This window comes from Taudactylus pleione, unplaced genomic scaffold (assembly GCF_031769625.1).
Source record: "Taudactylus pleione unplaced genomic scaffold, aTauple2 ptg000256l, whole genome shotgun sequence".
Lineage (NCBI taxonomy): Eukaryota > Metazoa > Chordata > Amphibia > Anura > Myobatrachidae > Taudactylus > Taudactylus pleione.
In genome coordinates, this window is record NW_028284658.1 from 5,240,123 (window position 1) to 5,257,746 (window position 17,624).

General features: G+C 44.2%; 1 protein-coding gene across 7 annotated transcripts in view; it reads right to left on the reverse strand.

Annotated features, from left to right (window-relative positions):
• The window catches only part of PTPRT (protein tyrosine phosphatase receptor type T), a 308,272-nt gene that overhangs the window by 116,515 nt on the left and 174,133 nt on the right, over window positions 1–17,624 (reverse strand). For all 7 annotated transcript variants that reach the window (XM_088480611.1, XM_088480612.1, XM_088480610.1 and 4 more), the window contains exons 4-5: window positions 9,184–9,265; window positions 2,522–2,637 (exon numbers count right to left, since the gene is read on the reverse strand). In XM_088480611.1, coding sequence (XP_088336737.1) covers window positions 2,522–2,637; window positions 9,184–9,265 — 198 coding nt within the window. The remainder of the gene's footprint in view (window positions 1–2,521; window positions 2,638–9,183; window positions 9,266–17,624) is intronic.

The following is a 17,624-nucleotide window of genomic DNA, read 5'->3' on the forward strand; positions in this document are numbered from 1 at the left end:
GATTGTATCAACTACCACAATCCCAACGCTTCATTATCGCATTATTTATGGCAATACCCAAACATAAGTAGGTTTGGGATAAGCGTATTGGCCACTTAAACACCACTCTAGAATTTAGACTCACTAAAAGGGCTGAAGCTTTTATTTTTGCTGAATTTTCCTCATGGAACGTAAATTCCTTACTGGGTCACAATGTACCTCTCCTAGCTGTCATGGTTACAGTGGCTAAACAAATTATTTTAAAACATTGGATGCTACATACTTACTGGGAATGTACAACGACATCACCTATATCTGCCGGAGAACTTCAGTTATCGGATGCGAACACAGGATCCCAATACGTTTACAGATAAGCCTTAATAAGCATCCATTTGGTATGCACGCTACAAAAAGTTGTTCTGAAAATAATACACTATTGGGAGCTTCTTCACTCTCTACCATTTTAGATCTTTTTGACTGATCTACCTAATTAGCATAGTGGTAGATGAGCTCCCGCCCTAATACTGACAAGGAGGTGTTCTAAAGGAAAAACATTTTCCTTTTATAACTTGGGGGTAAATTTACTAAGAATCAAGAATGGTTGAGTTTAGTTTTTTTTTCATCTCGAATTACATCGCTGAATCTAGGTGATTTTCCCATTTTTCATCTCGCAAATTTACTAAGAAGTGAGTTTAGCTGAAAGTGAGTTTGCCGATGGTGAAGCAGATTGAGATATCTCCCCTAGTTGCAAGTGAAAATGAGATTACTCTCCTGAGCTAGCAGCTTGCACATATCAGTGAGATAAGTGCTGGCTGCTTGTGTGTTAAGACCTGTAAAAAAACAAGATAAATGCTTTAGAAAAAAATGACATAGTGTTCCCCCCTAAAGCTTAACCAGCCCCGGACTTGCCAGCCAGGCCTGGTTCTTAAAATTACGGGGAACAAAATGAGTAGGGTTCCACAGTAATTTAAGAACCAGCACCAGGCAGCAGGGCCAGACCTCGTTTTAAATATACAGGTAAAACTATTTGCGTGAGGTTCCCCCTATATTTGAAACCAGCTCTGGACCCTTTCTAGCGGGGGACTGACCTTTTATCGGGCCCCCCAGCCGCAGCATCAGCCCTGACCGCTAGTCAGCCCAGGCCAGGGATCCCTGGGGAGTTGGGGACCCCCCAATAAACTTACAGTGGAACTACAGGTCCCAGCAAGCCTCCCCCGCATGCTGGTACTTGGCGAACCACAGAGCCAACATGCTGGCTATTAAGGGCCCACTGGTACATGTAGTTCACCTGTAAAGAAATGTGTCATTCAAACGTAATTTTTTTTATAAAATATACACTATTTAAACTATTTACAGGCAGAAACATACACAAATCACAATGATTTGTGTATGTTTCCACCAAACTCGCAGCTCTGGAGGTGAGTGTTTAAAACTTCAATTTGGCAGAGAGTTTGCAGGCATCTCACACGAGATTGTCATCTTGATTCTTGGTAAATTTGCGAGCTGTATCTTTTAGGTGAAAAGTACTTCCGAGTTTGCCTGATGGTGATAAGATTCAAGTTTGAAATTGGACCTGAGTTTTAAGAGTGAGAAGAAATCTCACTCTAATGGTGCGTACAAACTGGGCGATTAAAGTAGACGACTGAACGATAACTATATCGTTATCGTTCACTTTATCGTCCATTTTTTAACCTAAATGATGAACAATAACGATGAACAACGTACGATGCGCATTCCCGCAGGTCGTTGGTCTTTATCGTTCATCGGGCAAACATGCAGGCCAACCTGATGATATTGTCAGGTTGCTGCATGTTGGGGAATGGGGGAGAGAGCCCGGTGCTGAACGATATCATTAATGGTATCGTTCAGCGGGTTTGCTCAATGTCATGAACGACATTGAGCACACCCTGCCAGGGACACACTAGACGATATCGCTCAGGGAGCATATCGTCTAGTGTGTATGCTCCTTAACTCACCTGACTTTGCCTTTATTCAATTTGCGAGTTGAAAATCATGCCTAAACTCTTCTGAGATTGTCATCTCGACCTTTCTCGATTCTTAGTAATTTACCCCTTGGACTCTCCATACAACTTTTATATACTGTATTTTGTTAATTCATTGTTATTTAGTTTTATACTTATTACTACTGTATATGCTATTTACTATTATGCTGCACATTATAGGCTAAGGCCAGTGCTGCAACCCTTCCAGAACTATCAAATAATGAGTCCCATTTAAAATATAGGATGAGACCTTAAAGTTCTTTTACGTAGTCGAAATGGCTACGTACCCCTAAAAATTCCCAATCTCTACCGCTTTATCTCATCAGACATACCTCACTCTGCAAAACGAGGTGCACCAGTGTGCTCTTTGCGCCTCGGCAGAATTGTAGGCATCTTCAAAAATCAAGATATATGGTGGACAAAAAGCTGCTTTTGAACTGTGCAGTGGACATTACATACATTTTAAGTGATCTCCTCTCTGTACATGTGTTATCCACCCCCTTCCATTCACTCTTGCTTGACTCTTTCACTCTTCCTACCTGTAGCCAAAGTTTGTCATGCTGAGACCATTTCCCTCCTGCAATGCACTGGAAGGTGGCATTCTGTCCGACATTTACCTCCACGTTCTGCAAGCGCAGAAAATGGGGAGCGTTCCCTGAATACAAAGAAACATTGATATTAATGCATCCACCTTTAAAGTAATAAGCAGTTTAGTATATAGAACTCTAGCTTGCTGTAGCTATTAGCAGACTAAATGTACAGAAACTGTCTGCACAGCATCCTAAATGAGCCACAGGCTGAGAATTACTGCTCATTCTTGAGTGCCTGGAACAATTCATAGCAACCGTAAAAAGATCAGAGAATAGCAGGGTCATTTATAGCAATGTCAAAGACATGTATCTTATCTATTTGTACTATACATACAAGGACACACATCTTAAACACAGTCTTCTAGACATATATTTGCTATTGTATTCTGCTTTCTAATGTTAGTTATCATGCAATCCACTTTGAACACCATGCCCACATATTATTACTGTACTGAAATTGGCCACAGGATCATTTGGGGTAGGCATCTCATGAGTAGCATGCACAATGCTTATATTTCTTCTTCCGAAGTCAGTCAGTCACCTGATGCGTATGGTGATGAGTGTATGTCTGGTCCGATCAAAAAAATCAGATCAATTGTTAATTATTTATAACTATCACTTGGCTGGTCATCAGGACATATACACAGAGTCCAACTAGACAATTGCGTGCCTCTCTGCAAATAATATTAATGAAAAAAAATAAATAGAAAATATAAAAAAAAATCTTTACAATATAAAAAAAACAAAAGTGCTTTGGTCAAATAATTAGGGGCCTATTTATAAACAAATATTTGCGGGATATCCCTATAAAACACCTGTTTTAGGGGGTTACCAGAAAATATTAAGTATCCCCCAGATGTACCATGGAGGGACTGCAGCAGATACTGTATCTCCGATATCTGCAGTGGTCCCTCCACTTCCGACCGCAAATGCAGCTCTATAGGTTTTTATGGGGGCTGCTATGCAGTCGGATTTTCAAAGCTCTGGAATGTGATGCATTCCGGAGCTTGGCCCAGATAGTTAATGCCATCTGCAGATTATTGTAGCCTATGTGCTACTGTAACTGGGATTTTTTAACAGAGGGATCCTTCGGATTCCTCTAGGTGTCTCCTCACTGATGTATGCACCGGCTGAAAGATGCCCATTATTCCCACAGGCGCCAAACCAGAAAGCAGGGTGATAGTGCGAGCCGGAGGTTCCCAAACTCGGTCCTCATGGCATCCTAACAGTCCAGGTTTTAAGGATAACCATGCTTAGGCAAGGTGACTTAATTAGTACCTCAGCCTTTTGATTTAACCATCTGTGCTCAACCATGGATATCCTTAAACCTGGACTGCTAGGGTGCCTTGAGGACCGCATTTGGGAACCTCTCTCGGACCCACAATTTTAAACATGGAAACAAAAATGAACGCACCCAATTGGCTATACACCATAGACGCCAGGTCATGAACTTTACCTTCGTGTTATAAAACGACATCAGGGCAAGTACATATTAGCTCTTTCTAATACACAAACGTATCAATGATCCCTTTCTAGACACTTCACTTCCTAATATATAGGAAAATGTTACTCTCTCATTTCTTGCAGAGGAAATGATTGCATGAACCTATGCTTGCCAGAACATAGACAACAAGATTTGTATCTCTCAAAATGTAGTAATAAACAGGCACAAGGGACTTATACTGTCTCATTGCCTAACACACAAACATGCCTTAGATTAGGTCTGTAAATCTGTCTCGACTGCTGGAGCAAACAATTATTATAAGTCTCTTGGTCCCAACCTCAGCAGAGATAAGCTTGTGTCTCACACATATCCGTTAGAGTGAAGGGCTTTCTAAATGCTGAGAAATCCCCTTTCCCAAGGCCCTAATAGACGCTGCTGCACCACTGCAGTCTTATTAAGACACTGAATCTTGTGTCATGAGACTGGAACATAGAAATAATGAGAAAGCACGTTCTATAGAGGATTTCAGGAGCGATTAGGGTTAACTCCTCCAGCCAATAGCTGTAGTCGAGGACCAGATGCATGCTATGTCATATCTACATTAAGAGAACACATGTATTCTCCAAGTGATTTATTTATCCTCTTCGCTATCCACAAATATATGCACGGCAAGAATGAAAATGTCAATCAGTTAGCAGTGGTCATTTACAAAGCTGCAAAAGGAGGACTGCAAGGGATTATTTTATGCAGAAATGCATCTACTTGACCACAGAGCACATCATGGCAGTCTCCCATGTAATGACACCATGTTTTGTGTGACTATTTGCACCATTGTGGCCTGAGGTGGAAATGCTAAAGTTTTCCATTTTTTTTCCTAAACTACTGCTTAATGAAACAAAATATATCATTATTATGGGGGAGATGTACTAAAGGGGCATACACACGAGAAGATATCTTTGAACGATAATGATATTATTCAACGATATATCATCCATATCGTTCAGTGTGTATGCAATGAACGACCAACGATGCGCGCTCCCACTGGACGATAGAGATATATTTGGTCGTCCGTACATGCAGGCCAATTTGGATGATATCATCAAGAATTGCCTGTTCAGAGATGTGGTAGGATGACTTCACCGACAGATATCTTTCATTGTGTACACCCAATATCGTTTGACCTGCACATAGTTCAAGGGAAATCTTTCACCAATATCGTTCAAACAGCACATCGTCTTGTGTGTATGCGGCTTAAGCCTTGAAAGGTGATAAAGTGGAGAGTGATAGGGTATCAACCAATCAGCTCCTAACTGCCACTTTGCAAGCTGTGTTTGAAAAATGGCAGGAGCTGATTGGTTGGTTCTTTATCACTCCACTTTATCACTTTTCAAGGCTTAGTACATCTCGTTGTTTGTATTTTGGAGCTATAAATTCTCAGTGGGAACATACTAACTGGGAATTACCTCCCAAATGCTCAGTTTAAATAGCTTGCCAAGTAATAGATCATTTTGGGCCTGATTCAGATATAAACGCAGTGTCGATGATCACTTATTTTTGCCACTGCGCGCGCATGAAAATTGCTAAATACTCCTAAGGCGCATGCATTACGAAGAGTGTTCTCACAAAGGTGCTGTTGAGATCGAGACTCGTGGTATCAGAGAAATTGTGGAAACGTGATGGGCCTTCTTGGTGGGGGGAATACTAGAAATGCATGCAAAAATGGTCTGTTTAATTGAAACTAGGGATGTGCGCCGGACCATTTTTGCCGGATTTGGATTTGGTTCTAATTCGTCGTCCGGCTTTGGATTTGGATTTGGATTTGCCAAACTGCGGTGACTGGCTTTGGATTTGGATTTGGATTTTTTTACAAAAATTTACAAAAAAAGCTAAAATCACATAAATTGGTCTTTTTTTTCTTCCTAGAGTATTATTAACCTCAATAACATTAATTTCCAGTCAATTTAGACCATATAACAGCTCATAATATTGTTTTCAACATTATTGGCCAAAGGTTGCAGTGAGCTGACTGGTTTCTAAGCGACAGAGCAGCGGCACAACGACACAGACACCACAGTATAAAGTACATCTATGACACATTGCCACACAGCAGTGGCAGAAATGAAAAGTAGTGCACCCACCCAGTGGGGTACGGCCAGCAGAGTCACAGTACTTGTTTACATAGTGGGCTACGGCCCAAGGAGTCACAGTGCACAATCTTATTCACATTACACCGCACATAGGGCCTGATTCACATTACACCATAAAGTTGTGTCTCTTATTTATGTTACGATACACAGTAGTGCCCCTTTTACACAATGCCCACAGTAGTGACCCTTTTACACAATGCCCACAGTAGTGCCCCTTTTACACAATGCCCACAGTAGCGGTGTTCTTTACACAATGCCCCCAGCAGTGGTGCCCCCTATGCAGTCCCCTTAGTAGTAGGGTCCCCTATGCAGTGCCCCCAGTAGAATGCCCCCCAGTAGTATGCCCCCCATTAGCAGGCCCCCCCAGTAGTATGCCCCCCATTAGCATGCCACCCAGTAGTATGCCCCCCTTTAGCAGGCCCCCCCAGTAGTATGCCCCCCATTAGCAGCCCCCCCAGTAGTATGGCCCCCCAGTAGTATAGCCCCCCCAGTAGTATGCCCCCCCCAGTAGTAGGCTGCCCCCAGTAGCAGGCCCCCCTCAGTAGTAGGCTGCCCCAGTAGTAGCCCCCCCTGTAGTATGGCCCCCCCAGTAGTAGTAAGCCCCCCTAGTAGTATCCCCCCCCAGTAGTAGTAAGCCCCCCCAGTAGTATGGCCCCCCCAGTAGCAAACCCCCCCCAGTAGCATAGCCCCCCCCAGTAGCAGGCCCTTCAGTAGTATGGACGCCCAGTAGCAGACCCCCCCCAGTAGCAGACCCCCCCCCAGTAGCAGGCCCCTCAATAGTATGGACCCCCAGTAGCAGACCCCCCCAGTAGTATAGCCCCCCCAGTAGCAGACCCGACCAGTAGTATAGCCCCCCCCCAGTAGCAGGCCCCCCCAGTAGCAGACCCCCCCCAGTAGCGCCCCCGGACCTTTGACAAGTAAAAAAATAAAATAAATAAAACTTACCTGATTCCCCGCTCCCGCGCCGTCCGCTCTGCTGTCACACGCTGCGGAGGGAGCCGGAAAACGGAGCTCATGTGTGAGCTCCAGCCGGCTCCCTCCGTACAGCAGCCAATGAGAGTCTGTGTGACTCTCATTGGCTGCTGTGACAAACACACAGCTGCCGCTGGCGGCTGTGTGTCTGTGTCTGTGTAGGCAGAGCGCTATCACTGCGCTCTGCCCTACACAATAGGAGCCCTGATGTCGGATTCTCTAGTGAGAATCCGACATCAGGCGGCCGCCGTTCGGCCCCGAACGGGGATCCGAGTCAGGCGGTGAACACCCGAACAGGGTTCGGGTGGACTCGGATCCCCAATGTTCGGAGCGGTTCGGATTCCACAGAATCCGAACCGCTCATCTCTAATTGAAACGTGTTATGAGTGTGTCAGTGAAAGTGGCCGTGTACCCAAATGCACAGAAGCAGATATAGGAAGCCATAGTCAGACGGAGAAGCTGCACCTGCCATAGGGGTGATGCAAGTTTCAATAGTGTGACTGGTAGTGGCCAATCACAATCAGTAATAGTGCTTGTACAGATGCAGGAAGTGGGCGTCGCATTCCTTGCACATGCAGCTCCACGGATGAACACAATAGAAGGACTTTGTAGCTGCATTTGCATAAAGTCGAAGATGAGCGACCTCTGACAGATGCTGCTGTCTCAGCTTCTGCGTCCATCTCTGAATTAAGTCCTTTGTCTTTGCCTTGGTAGCAATAAGAGGCAAGTGAGCAAGGAATGGCTCCATAAGTCTGGCTATTCCAATAAAAACTAGCAAAACATTGCACAACTGCAATTACCGTCTGTATTTTCCAGTACAAATGGAGCAGTCAATTAGAAATAGGTGATTAAACGGTAATTAACTTATATTAACTGTCTTTTGCAGCCTCATAAAGTGACCTTAATGGTGTACTAACTGCTGATGGGGAGGTGGGCTGGAGAAAGTCTGCCACCCTATAAAAGTTTCAGCAGTCAGTATTTGGTACTCTTCCTTGTCATTCCATGACTGCCCTTCATATACTTTGTAATGAGAAGAGAAGTAAGACAGCACAATGCAGGATTTATATTAGTAAGAGACATGACATCATGACATTCAGTAGGGAATGAAAAATGAGTAGAAATGTGTGTAATATTTGTAGAGGGGAGAGTACAAGGACGAAAGGGAGAATGGAGGAGATATATAATGGAAATACGTGAAAGTAAAACTAAAACAAATCCAGCTTGAGTATTTTTTTTATCATTTTTTATCATTTGTATGAACTAGTATAGAAAATATATTTTAAGCACTGATCAAAGGCTACAACAGATATCTCAGTATTCTGCAGATTTCTGGCACAATTAGTAAACTGGCAAATCTTAAAATGACCAGTGTATATAATAAAATGTTTATTTGCTAAGATAAGGCTCTGTGTAATAAAGAAATGTATTCTCTTTCCATGATTTATAGCAAGAGAATAGAACTGTCACACAGACTGGTGCAGATATAATAACAGGTCGGTGTGATGAATAAGATATATATTGATAAAGATAAAAAAGGTAATAAAACAGAGACTGGCCATTGGGGTGGCAAAGACAGAGAAGTAGGTTGGAATGAGTATAAACAGGGAAACCATAAATGTAGATTGTAAGGAAAGTGTGAGCTAGAGAGTAGACATGGACAAAGAGGTGTAAAGGTGCCCACACACATACCGATGTCCTCACGATACGATTTTATGGCCAATTTCCTCATGAACTTTCACGGGCGCTCCCTTGCCGTCTTGATCACGATTTGGAGTTAAAAATGTCCAATCTGACTAAAGATCTATCTTGCAGCCAATGCATTGTATCCCAGATTGGCTAATCTGCCCTACAGCACGGCAGATCAGAAGATGCGATGTACGACGAGCGGGGACGCTCGTATAAACTCACGATTTGTACTTTTTTTACCCGATTCGTCGAAATCGGCCAAATCGTTTAAAATGTTGTTATGTGTGTGGGCACCTTTAGTAATAGACAAATAAAGGAGAAAAGACACAATTAGGGGTATGATTTGTATTGGTTGCTCGTACTGCATGGGTGAGCCAGAACACGAACTTCATCCACTGCAATGTATCCAGAGTGATCCTTAACAGAGACAGCTTCAAATATAATCTGCAAAAGAGAAACATTCTGTACAAAGTATGTATAAGATTGCTCATTCAATAACATCTTTCACTTACGCACAGTAAAGTCATTCTTTTATTGGGCTCAGCCAATATTCATGTGAATACATTTTTAAGTCATTATGTACCACTAACATCACTGCAGCTCGAGGCAATTGTTATTATTGAATGAATAATCTGCATATTCATCATTATTACCTTAGTGCACCATATGTTGCTGACAAACAAATATATGACAATGCCAATAATTCACCATAAATAGTATGCACCAGTGCTGCAGTGCAAGTAAATATGTATTACTATGATTGTACGAGTACAGTAGCATTACCTGCCTTTATATATAATTGACTTTCATCTAGATACATAAGCATACACAAAATGCCAGTTCACAAGAATGTGGTTCAATATATCTAAAGATAGACCATTGTAAGCAGTGAACATACATGAGTAACGCGCCTTATATCAGCAGTACAATAGCATTAGTGGCGTGCTGGGAATGAGATGACATATATATGTTATTAGACTAGGTATGCTGTAATGTACAGTAAAGGCTAGGGAATAAGTGAAATTTAGGTTGAGAGTGGGACCAGGTCAAGGGGGAGGTATGGGGTGGGGTTCACAAAGCCTAAAGAAGATCATTTCTGTCAAAATTGTATTAGCCAAAACCTTAATGTGTAGCAAAAATATCTCAGAGCCTTAGAGAAGGGCTATATCATAAAAACAAAAGACACCATGTATGGGTACATTAATGGGTGTACAGCACTCACTTGCCAGATTTTGCTTCTTAGGAGACGTAATTATGGATAATTATGGAACTTCATTACTTCTCCAGTAGTTTGTCACTAGGTAAATGGCTGCATTCAAAATAATGACATATATTTTTCATTCTTCTGTGGCCTTACACTTAATTTTATGAAATGTAAGACTTAGGGGTAGATGTACTAAGCCTTGGAGAGATAGGGCCATATTCATTATGTTAACTACCGGAGTCCAGACGGACCCTGATATTTAACATTCTAACTCGTGGTGAGCGGCAGAGCATTTAATCATTGCTCCGGTGCGGAGACAGCTGATCCAAAAATCAGCTGTCCCCCCAAAAGTTTTCACTTCTCATTATGGAACAGGAAAACTTAGCACTGCCGAGTCTGAGTCGGCAATGCTAGTGCCCCTGAGTTCAAGCAAGCGCACAAAGCCAGTCAGGGGCGGAGGGATCCAAAAGTATCCCTCTTCACTACCCGACACTCCTTCCCGGGTAGTGAAGAGGGATATTTTCGGATCCCTTAGAAAGGATCCGAAAGGGACTGTGGGCCACATCGGGAGATAAAGGTAAGCAGATGATGTCTGTGATATCTCCTGCGTTACCTTTCTGATGAATGTCCTAAACTTAAATTTTTAAAAAAGTAGATGAAAAGGTTCATTTTCATCTGCTTTTGTAGAAATACAGTGATAATGAATATACCCCCCCATAAAGTGGAGAGAGATAAAGTACCAACCAATCAGCGCCCAACTGTGACTTTACAGGCTGTTTGAAAAATGACCATTAGGATCTGATTGGTTGGTACTTTATTTCTCTCCACTTTATCTCTCTACAAAGAAAGGGTCTATGTACTAAGCTTTGGAGAGCGATAAAGTGGATGGAGATAAGTACTAACCAATCAGCTCCTACCTGTCACTTTACAGACTTAGGAGCAGATGTACTAAGCTCTGGAAAATGATAAATTGGAGAGTGATAAACTGCCAACCAATCAGCTCCGGTCATTCTTCAAATACAGCCTGTAAAGTGACAGTTAGGAGCTGACTGGCTGGAACTTTATCTCTCTCCACTTTATCACTTTCTAGAGCTTAGTACATCTGAAAAATGACAGTTAGGAGCTGATTGGTTGGTACTTTATCTCCATCCATTTTATCTCTTTCCAAGGCTTAGAATGTTGACCCCTTAGTACAGTACATCTACCCCTTTATGTGGTAAAAAACAACAACCTGTAAAACCTGCAACATTGCTGCCCAGAAGGACGTTTATTTAGTGAAGTCAGATTTTCTAAGAAATATGGTAGTATCCAGTTGTTTGTTTATCTGTGCTGACATTGAAGGCAATATAGTGCATTATAGATTGCCTAATTGTTACAATACAATATATCTAAATATAAATACATATATTTAGGTTAAGTTCCTTTTCATCCAGTATTCAAGATGTGGCTCTATATGACTGCATATTCCACTTGCACATGTTGGATGAAGCTTGAAATGCATGTACAAAACCTGGGATGTCACTTCACAGTGCATACACCAGTGTATTGTGTTGGGTAGTATAGCTACAGTAAGATGTTACTGTGCTCTGTGCCTTATTACGGTCTACTCTTGGTACACATTGCAGTGTAAGAAGATAGAACTCTACTTGTTATTTTAAAGTCATTCTTCAATCAAACATTTGATCTATGGAAAGCTACTTCTCGTTATTCTAGCATCTTCCTAGACTGTTTTGCAATTTTTAAAATACATTTGTCTGGCAGAACCAGATGAAGGCAGCGATACAGGAATCTACATATTGTGTTCAGCTGTCATTGTATTTGTGTTTATTTCTATTATTTATGTTATGCTATGGGTTATTGCCAATTCACTTTGTTAGCAATTTATGCATATTGCTTATACAACGTTAAGGATTATTTAATAATTAAACTCTGTCAGTGTATTTGACCTTTTATTCTATCTTTGTGCGCAGGGATTTGGAGTATGGCACTATTTGTGGAGTTGGAAAAATGTTACCATAGAAACAAATGTGTAATAATCCATAACAGCCAATCAATCATTGGCTTTCATTGTCTACTTGCATTAGATTAATCTGAACTAATGGACAATTAGTTAACTTGCCAATGGTAATGCAGAACTGCAATTCTTAGTAAAGCCCCAAAGGACTGTCTACGTCCAACACAACACTGCAAATAACCAAACAGCCACAATCTGTATCCATGTAACCATTTATACATTTTGGTACATTATACATTAGTTAATATATCACCGGCAGCAGGTGATGGGAGAGATGTCATGATGTCTCTCCCATCCCATAGTGCAGAGAGAGAGCTGGCGCGGAGGAGTGGACAACAGCGGTCGTCAGCAGGAGCGGGGATCAGATAAGTTGCTTTTTTTTTGTGTGTGTGTGTAAGGGGGCACGAGGACTGGCAGAGCATTGGGGGGGTGCTACTGGGGGCACTATATAGGGGGGGCCGCTACTGGGGGCACTGTATGGGGATGGTGGCCGCTACTGGCGACACTATATGGAGGGGACTACTACTGGGGGCAATGCATAGGGGGGATTACTACTGGGGGCACTGCATAGGGGAGATTACTACTGGGGCACTGCATAGGGGGACTACTACTGGGCCAATGCATAGGGGGATTACGACTGGGGCCACTGTATAGGGAGGACTACTACTGGGGCCACTGCATAGGGGGGACTACTACTGGGGGCACTGCATAGGTGGACTACTTCTGGGGGCAATGCATAGGGGTACTACTACTGGGGGCAATGCATAGGGGGACTACTACTGGGGGCGCTGTATATGGGGACTACTACTGAGGGCACTGCATAGGGGAGACTACTACTGGGGGCATTGCATAGGGGGAGGTGCTACTTGGGGCACTGTATAGGGGGGCTGCTACTGGGGGCACTGTATGGGGAGGGTGGCCGCTACTGGGGGCACTGTATGGGGGGAACTACTACTGGGGGCAATGCATAGGGGGGACTACTACTGGGGGCACTGCATAGGGAGATTACTACTGGGGCACTACTACTGGGGGCACTGCATTGGGGGGACTACTACTGGGGGCACTGCATAGGGGGGACCACTTCTGGGGGCACTGTATAAGGGGCACTACTGAGGGCACTGCATAGGAAATTTGTTGTACTGTACATGTTCAGATTGTGACGTTTTTTTCCCTGTAAATGACTTCTGTATTTCTGCTGATAGCCAACACCCCCCCTCCCTTCCCCCGGCACAGCCTCCACCGATAGCATCCCATCCACGGCAGAGGATTGTTTAACAGGAGCCCCAGTGCATTGCTTTGCCCAGGGGCCTGCACTGCTTTTAAGACAGCCCTGAGTCCAACCCTGGAACTACGTCATTCACAGACATATCGCGTCGGCTGTGCAGCACAGCCAATGGTGCAGATATATCTGCAGATGTATCTTCTCATCATGCTGTGTGTACACATGCTGCAGAGACCGGCGGGGAGGAAGTCGGGATTTGATCCCCGGCCAGTGGGACCCATGGGCAGAGACAGATGATGGCCGGTCAGTGTGTATGAACAACCATCATCTGCTGATATATCTTTCCAGTGTGTTTCCACCTTTAAGAGAAGGGGTCTCTACACATCCACCTGTAGTATTATGTGAGGTGGCAGTGAGTGGAGCCTCTTCTCTTGTAAGTCTCCAGTAAGAACTTGTCCTTATTATTATTATGGTGGGTCTCATCGCATTGATACTATATGATATGGAGAACTTCACATTGGACTGAGCTCTGCATGTATTTTCAAATGGTACTGTAAATTATACGACTCTTAATACGAGTTCACTTTAATGGAGCATACTGTATTATTTTGAGATACAAGTGATAACCATATGTAAATAATTTACTATATGGAGATATTTATTATTTATTTATTATTACCAGTTATTTATATGCGCATGGGGAGACTATACAAACTCCACACAGTTAAGGCTGTGGTGGGAATCGAACCCAAGACCTCAGTGCTGTGAGGCAGTAATGCTGACTATTACACCGGGATGGGTACTGGATGCCAGCACTCTGGATCCCGGCAATCAGAATCCTGACACTGCCATCCTGACAGGGTTAGAATACCGAAACTTGTCAGTTAGTATTCTAACCCTCCCCCTCTACCTACCCTAACCCTCCCTCCGCAGAGCCTGATCCTAACCTCCCCCGTAGTGCCCAAACCTAACCTCCCCCTGTCCGCATGCTAGACCTAACCTTCTCCCCTTAGTGCCTACTCCTAATTCTCCCCCTAGTGCCTAACCCTAACGCTAACCCTCCCCCAAAACTCTCTACTTACCTTCGAGATTCCAGTGGTCGGGATGCCAACTGTTGGGATTCCGGCACCAGCATTCTGAGCGCCGGAATCTCCGCGGTAGGGATATTGACTGCATCCCTATTACACCAACTGCAGGAGACTGCAGGGAATTTGTTGAATTTCTATTCACACTAGAAAATATTCATTGATTATAGCATCTGTATAAATTAAACTGTTGGATTTTAAATAAATCGGAATAAAATTTCTAATAATATAATCCTTCAAGAGCATGGATAAACGATAATTAATGAATTTGTATTTATAATTTTACCTTTCTGTAACAGTTCTTTTCTATGTTTTTCTATGTTTTTTATTTCAAGTTTTTTGTTTATCAATTTTCAAGTGTAACTTATTGATTTTGTGTTGTCAATTACATTGGTTTCACTGTGTAATGGGTTATCAATTACATTGGTATCACTGTGTATTAGGTTATCAATTACATTAGTTTCACTGTGTATTGGGTTATCAATTACATTGGTTTCACTGTGTATTGGGTTATCAATTACATTAGTTTCACTGTGTATTGGGTTATCAATTACATTGGTTTCATTGTGTATTGGGTTATCAATGAGATTGGTTTCACTGTGTATTGTGTTATCAATTACATTGGTTTCACTGTGTATTGGGTTATCAATTAGATTGGTTTCACTGTGTATTGGGTTATCAATTAGATTGGTTTCACTGTGGTGTCACACAATAGAATCATCCCTAAATGCATTTTTTTCTATGTGGGTTTCCCATCGATGTAGCCTTGTATGGTGTCAATCCTTGGTGCAGAGGTCCCCAAACTCGGTTCCCAAGGCACCCTAGCGGTTCAGGTTGAGCACAGATTGATAAGTCAAAAGCCTGAGGTACTAATTAAGTTACCTGTGCCCAAGCATGGTTATCCTTAAAACCTGGACCCTTGAGGACCAAGGGCCTGATTCAGACCCACTCGCAAGCAGCTGTCCGCTCGCAAGTGGGTCGATGTTGTGCTCTGCGCATGCGCACGACGGCGGGAGCTCCGTCGTGCGCATGCACCAGACGCGACGAGCGAAGGACTTTCCTTCGCTCGTTGTGTCTGATCAAAGGGGGCGTGCTGTCGATGTTGATTGACAGCACGCCCCCTTTGGTGGGCGTGCCGGGGGCGTGCCTCCCTGTCGGGGCGTTCCCACAGGAACGCCTCCCGTCAGAAGCCGGCCCACTGACATCACTAGTGATGTCAGTGGGAGTGATTTTGGCTCTGATAGAGCCAAAATCACTCCGGGGCTTGCGGTTGAAAACCTCAACCGCAGGCTCCGGATCGCAGTTTCGATGGTCGCAATGGTCACGACCATCGCGGCCATCAAACTGCACGCTCGTATAGGCTGTGGGTGGTGACCCATAGCTATACGAGCGTCCAGGAGGACGCTCCATTTTTATGGAGGGCGGCCCTCATTCAGAGCATGCGCTCTGCTCAGAGTGTACGGCCAGGGCCGTTTCTAGGGGCAGGCGACCCGTGCAATCGCACGGGGCGCGCTGCCTCCTACCCCTGCTGTAGAAACAGCATGTTAACTGCCGGGCGCCCGCTGAGATTCAGTTACCAGCGGGCGCCCGGCAGAGCAGAGCAGCCGGAGACGGAGACGGAGGCTCCTGCTTCCGGCTTCCACAATGTGCACTATGGGAGGACGTCATGACGTCTTTCCCATAGTGCAGAGAGAGGAGCAGCCGAGCGGAGCGGCCGCCAGAGCTGGGGCCAGAGCGGGGCTGAAGGTAAGTGTTACTGTTTTTTTTTTTTTGTGTGTGCAGGCAGCCTGGACAATACTTGGGGGGAGGCACTACTACTGGGGGCACTTCTGCTGGGGGAGCCACCACTACTGGGGGCACCTGGGCACAGCTACTAGGGACATTACTCTGGGGGCACTTCTACTGGGGGAGACACCACTACTGGGGGCACCCGGGCACTACTACTGGGGACATTACTCGGGGGGCACTTCTACTGGGGTTATTGCTTAGGAGGCACCACTACTGGGTGCATTACTCAGGGGCCAGGGGCACTTCTACTGGGGGCACTACTACAAAGGGAGCATTACTATTGGGGGCACTAATACAGGGGCATTAATACTGGGGAATTTATAAAGGGGACACTACTACAGGGGGCATTACTATTGGGGGCAATACAACTGGGGACACTACTACTGGGGCACTACAACAGGGACCATTACTATTGGGGGCATTACTGATGGGGGCATGACTACAGGGGACATGACTACAGGGGGCACTACTAATGGGGGCTCTGCATAAGTTACACTACCACTGTGGGCACTGCATAAGGGGCATAAATACAGGGGACACTGCATATGGGGACAACTACAGGGGGCACTGCATAATGGGCACTTTTGCCTGAGAGCCAGTGGGGGGGAAGCCTAAGACCTGTCGGGATGGAATGGCAAGGGAGGGGGCTGGAATGAAGTGTGTATTATGTGAATCTTGTTTTTTCAATGTGTTTTATGTGGTTCTGGATTTAATAATGTATTTGAGGTGGATGTGGTTTTAAAACGTATTTTATGTGCCTCTGGCTTTTCCAATATATTTTATGTGGAAGTGGTTTGTTGCAGTGTATTTTATGTGGATCTGGCTGGGCTCGCTCCCAACACGACTAAAACCGGGTGTGATGCAAGGTCATACTTCTGCAAATGTCACACCACAGGCATGTACACAGAAATGCGGCGTGGGCTTGTGACAGCTAGGCCGCATGCTGTCTATCTTTTGTTTAGCTACATATATTTTTCAGCGCTTTGCCTCTGACAGGTTAGACACCCCTGTACTCAGTAGTCACGGTGGCTGACATCCTGTGGTCTTTCTAGATCACGCTCCCTTACTGTGATACCACACCCCCTCACGATGATGCCACGCCCACTCCACAATATTACTGCTTCGAGGGGGGGGGGGGGCGCATTTTGACTGCTCGCACTGGGAGCCTCAGACCCTAGAAACTGCCCTGCATACGGCTCTGAATGAGGGCCCAAGTTTGCTAACCTCTGCTTTAGTGCATTCTATCTTTATAATACAAATGAATATAATTGGACATTAATTGATCTCATTGTTAAAGGTTCATAATATATAACTAGCAAATGACGTATATACAAGATAAAGGTGATAAAACAATAATGTGCCAGGCGAGTTGAGCTCCACCTCCTGCACACTCTGCGATCTATGTGGCCTCTTGGTATAGGAGACGACTAGAATAAAGCTGGGTACATACTTTGCGATCCCTCACACAATATAATGTTCCGATCCGGATC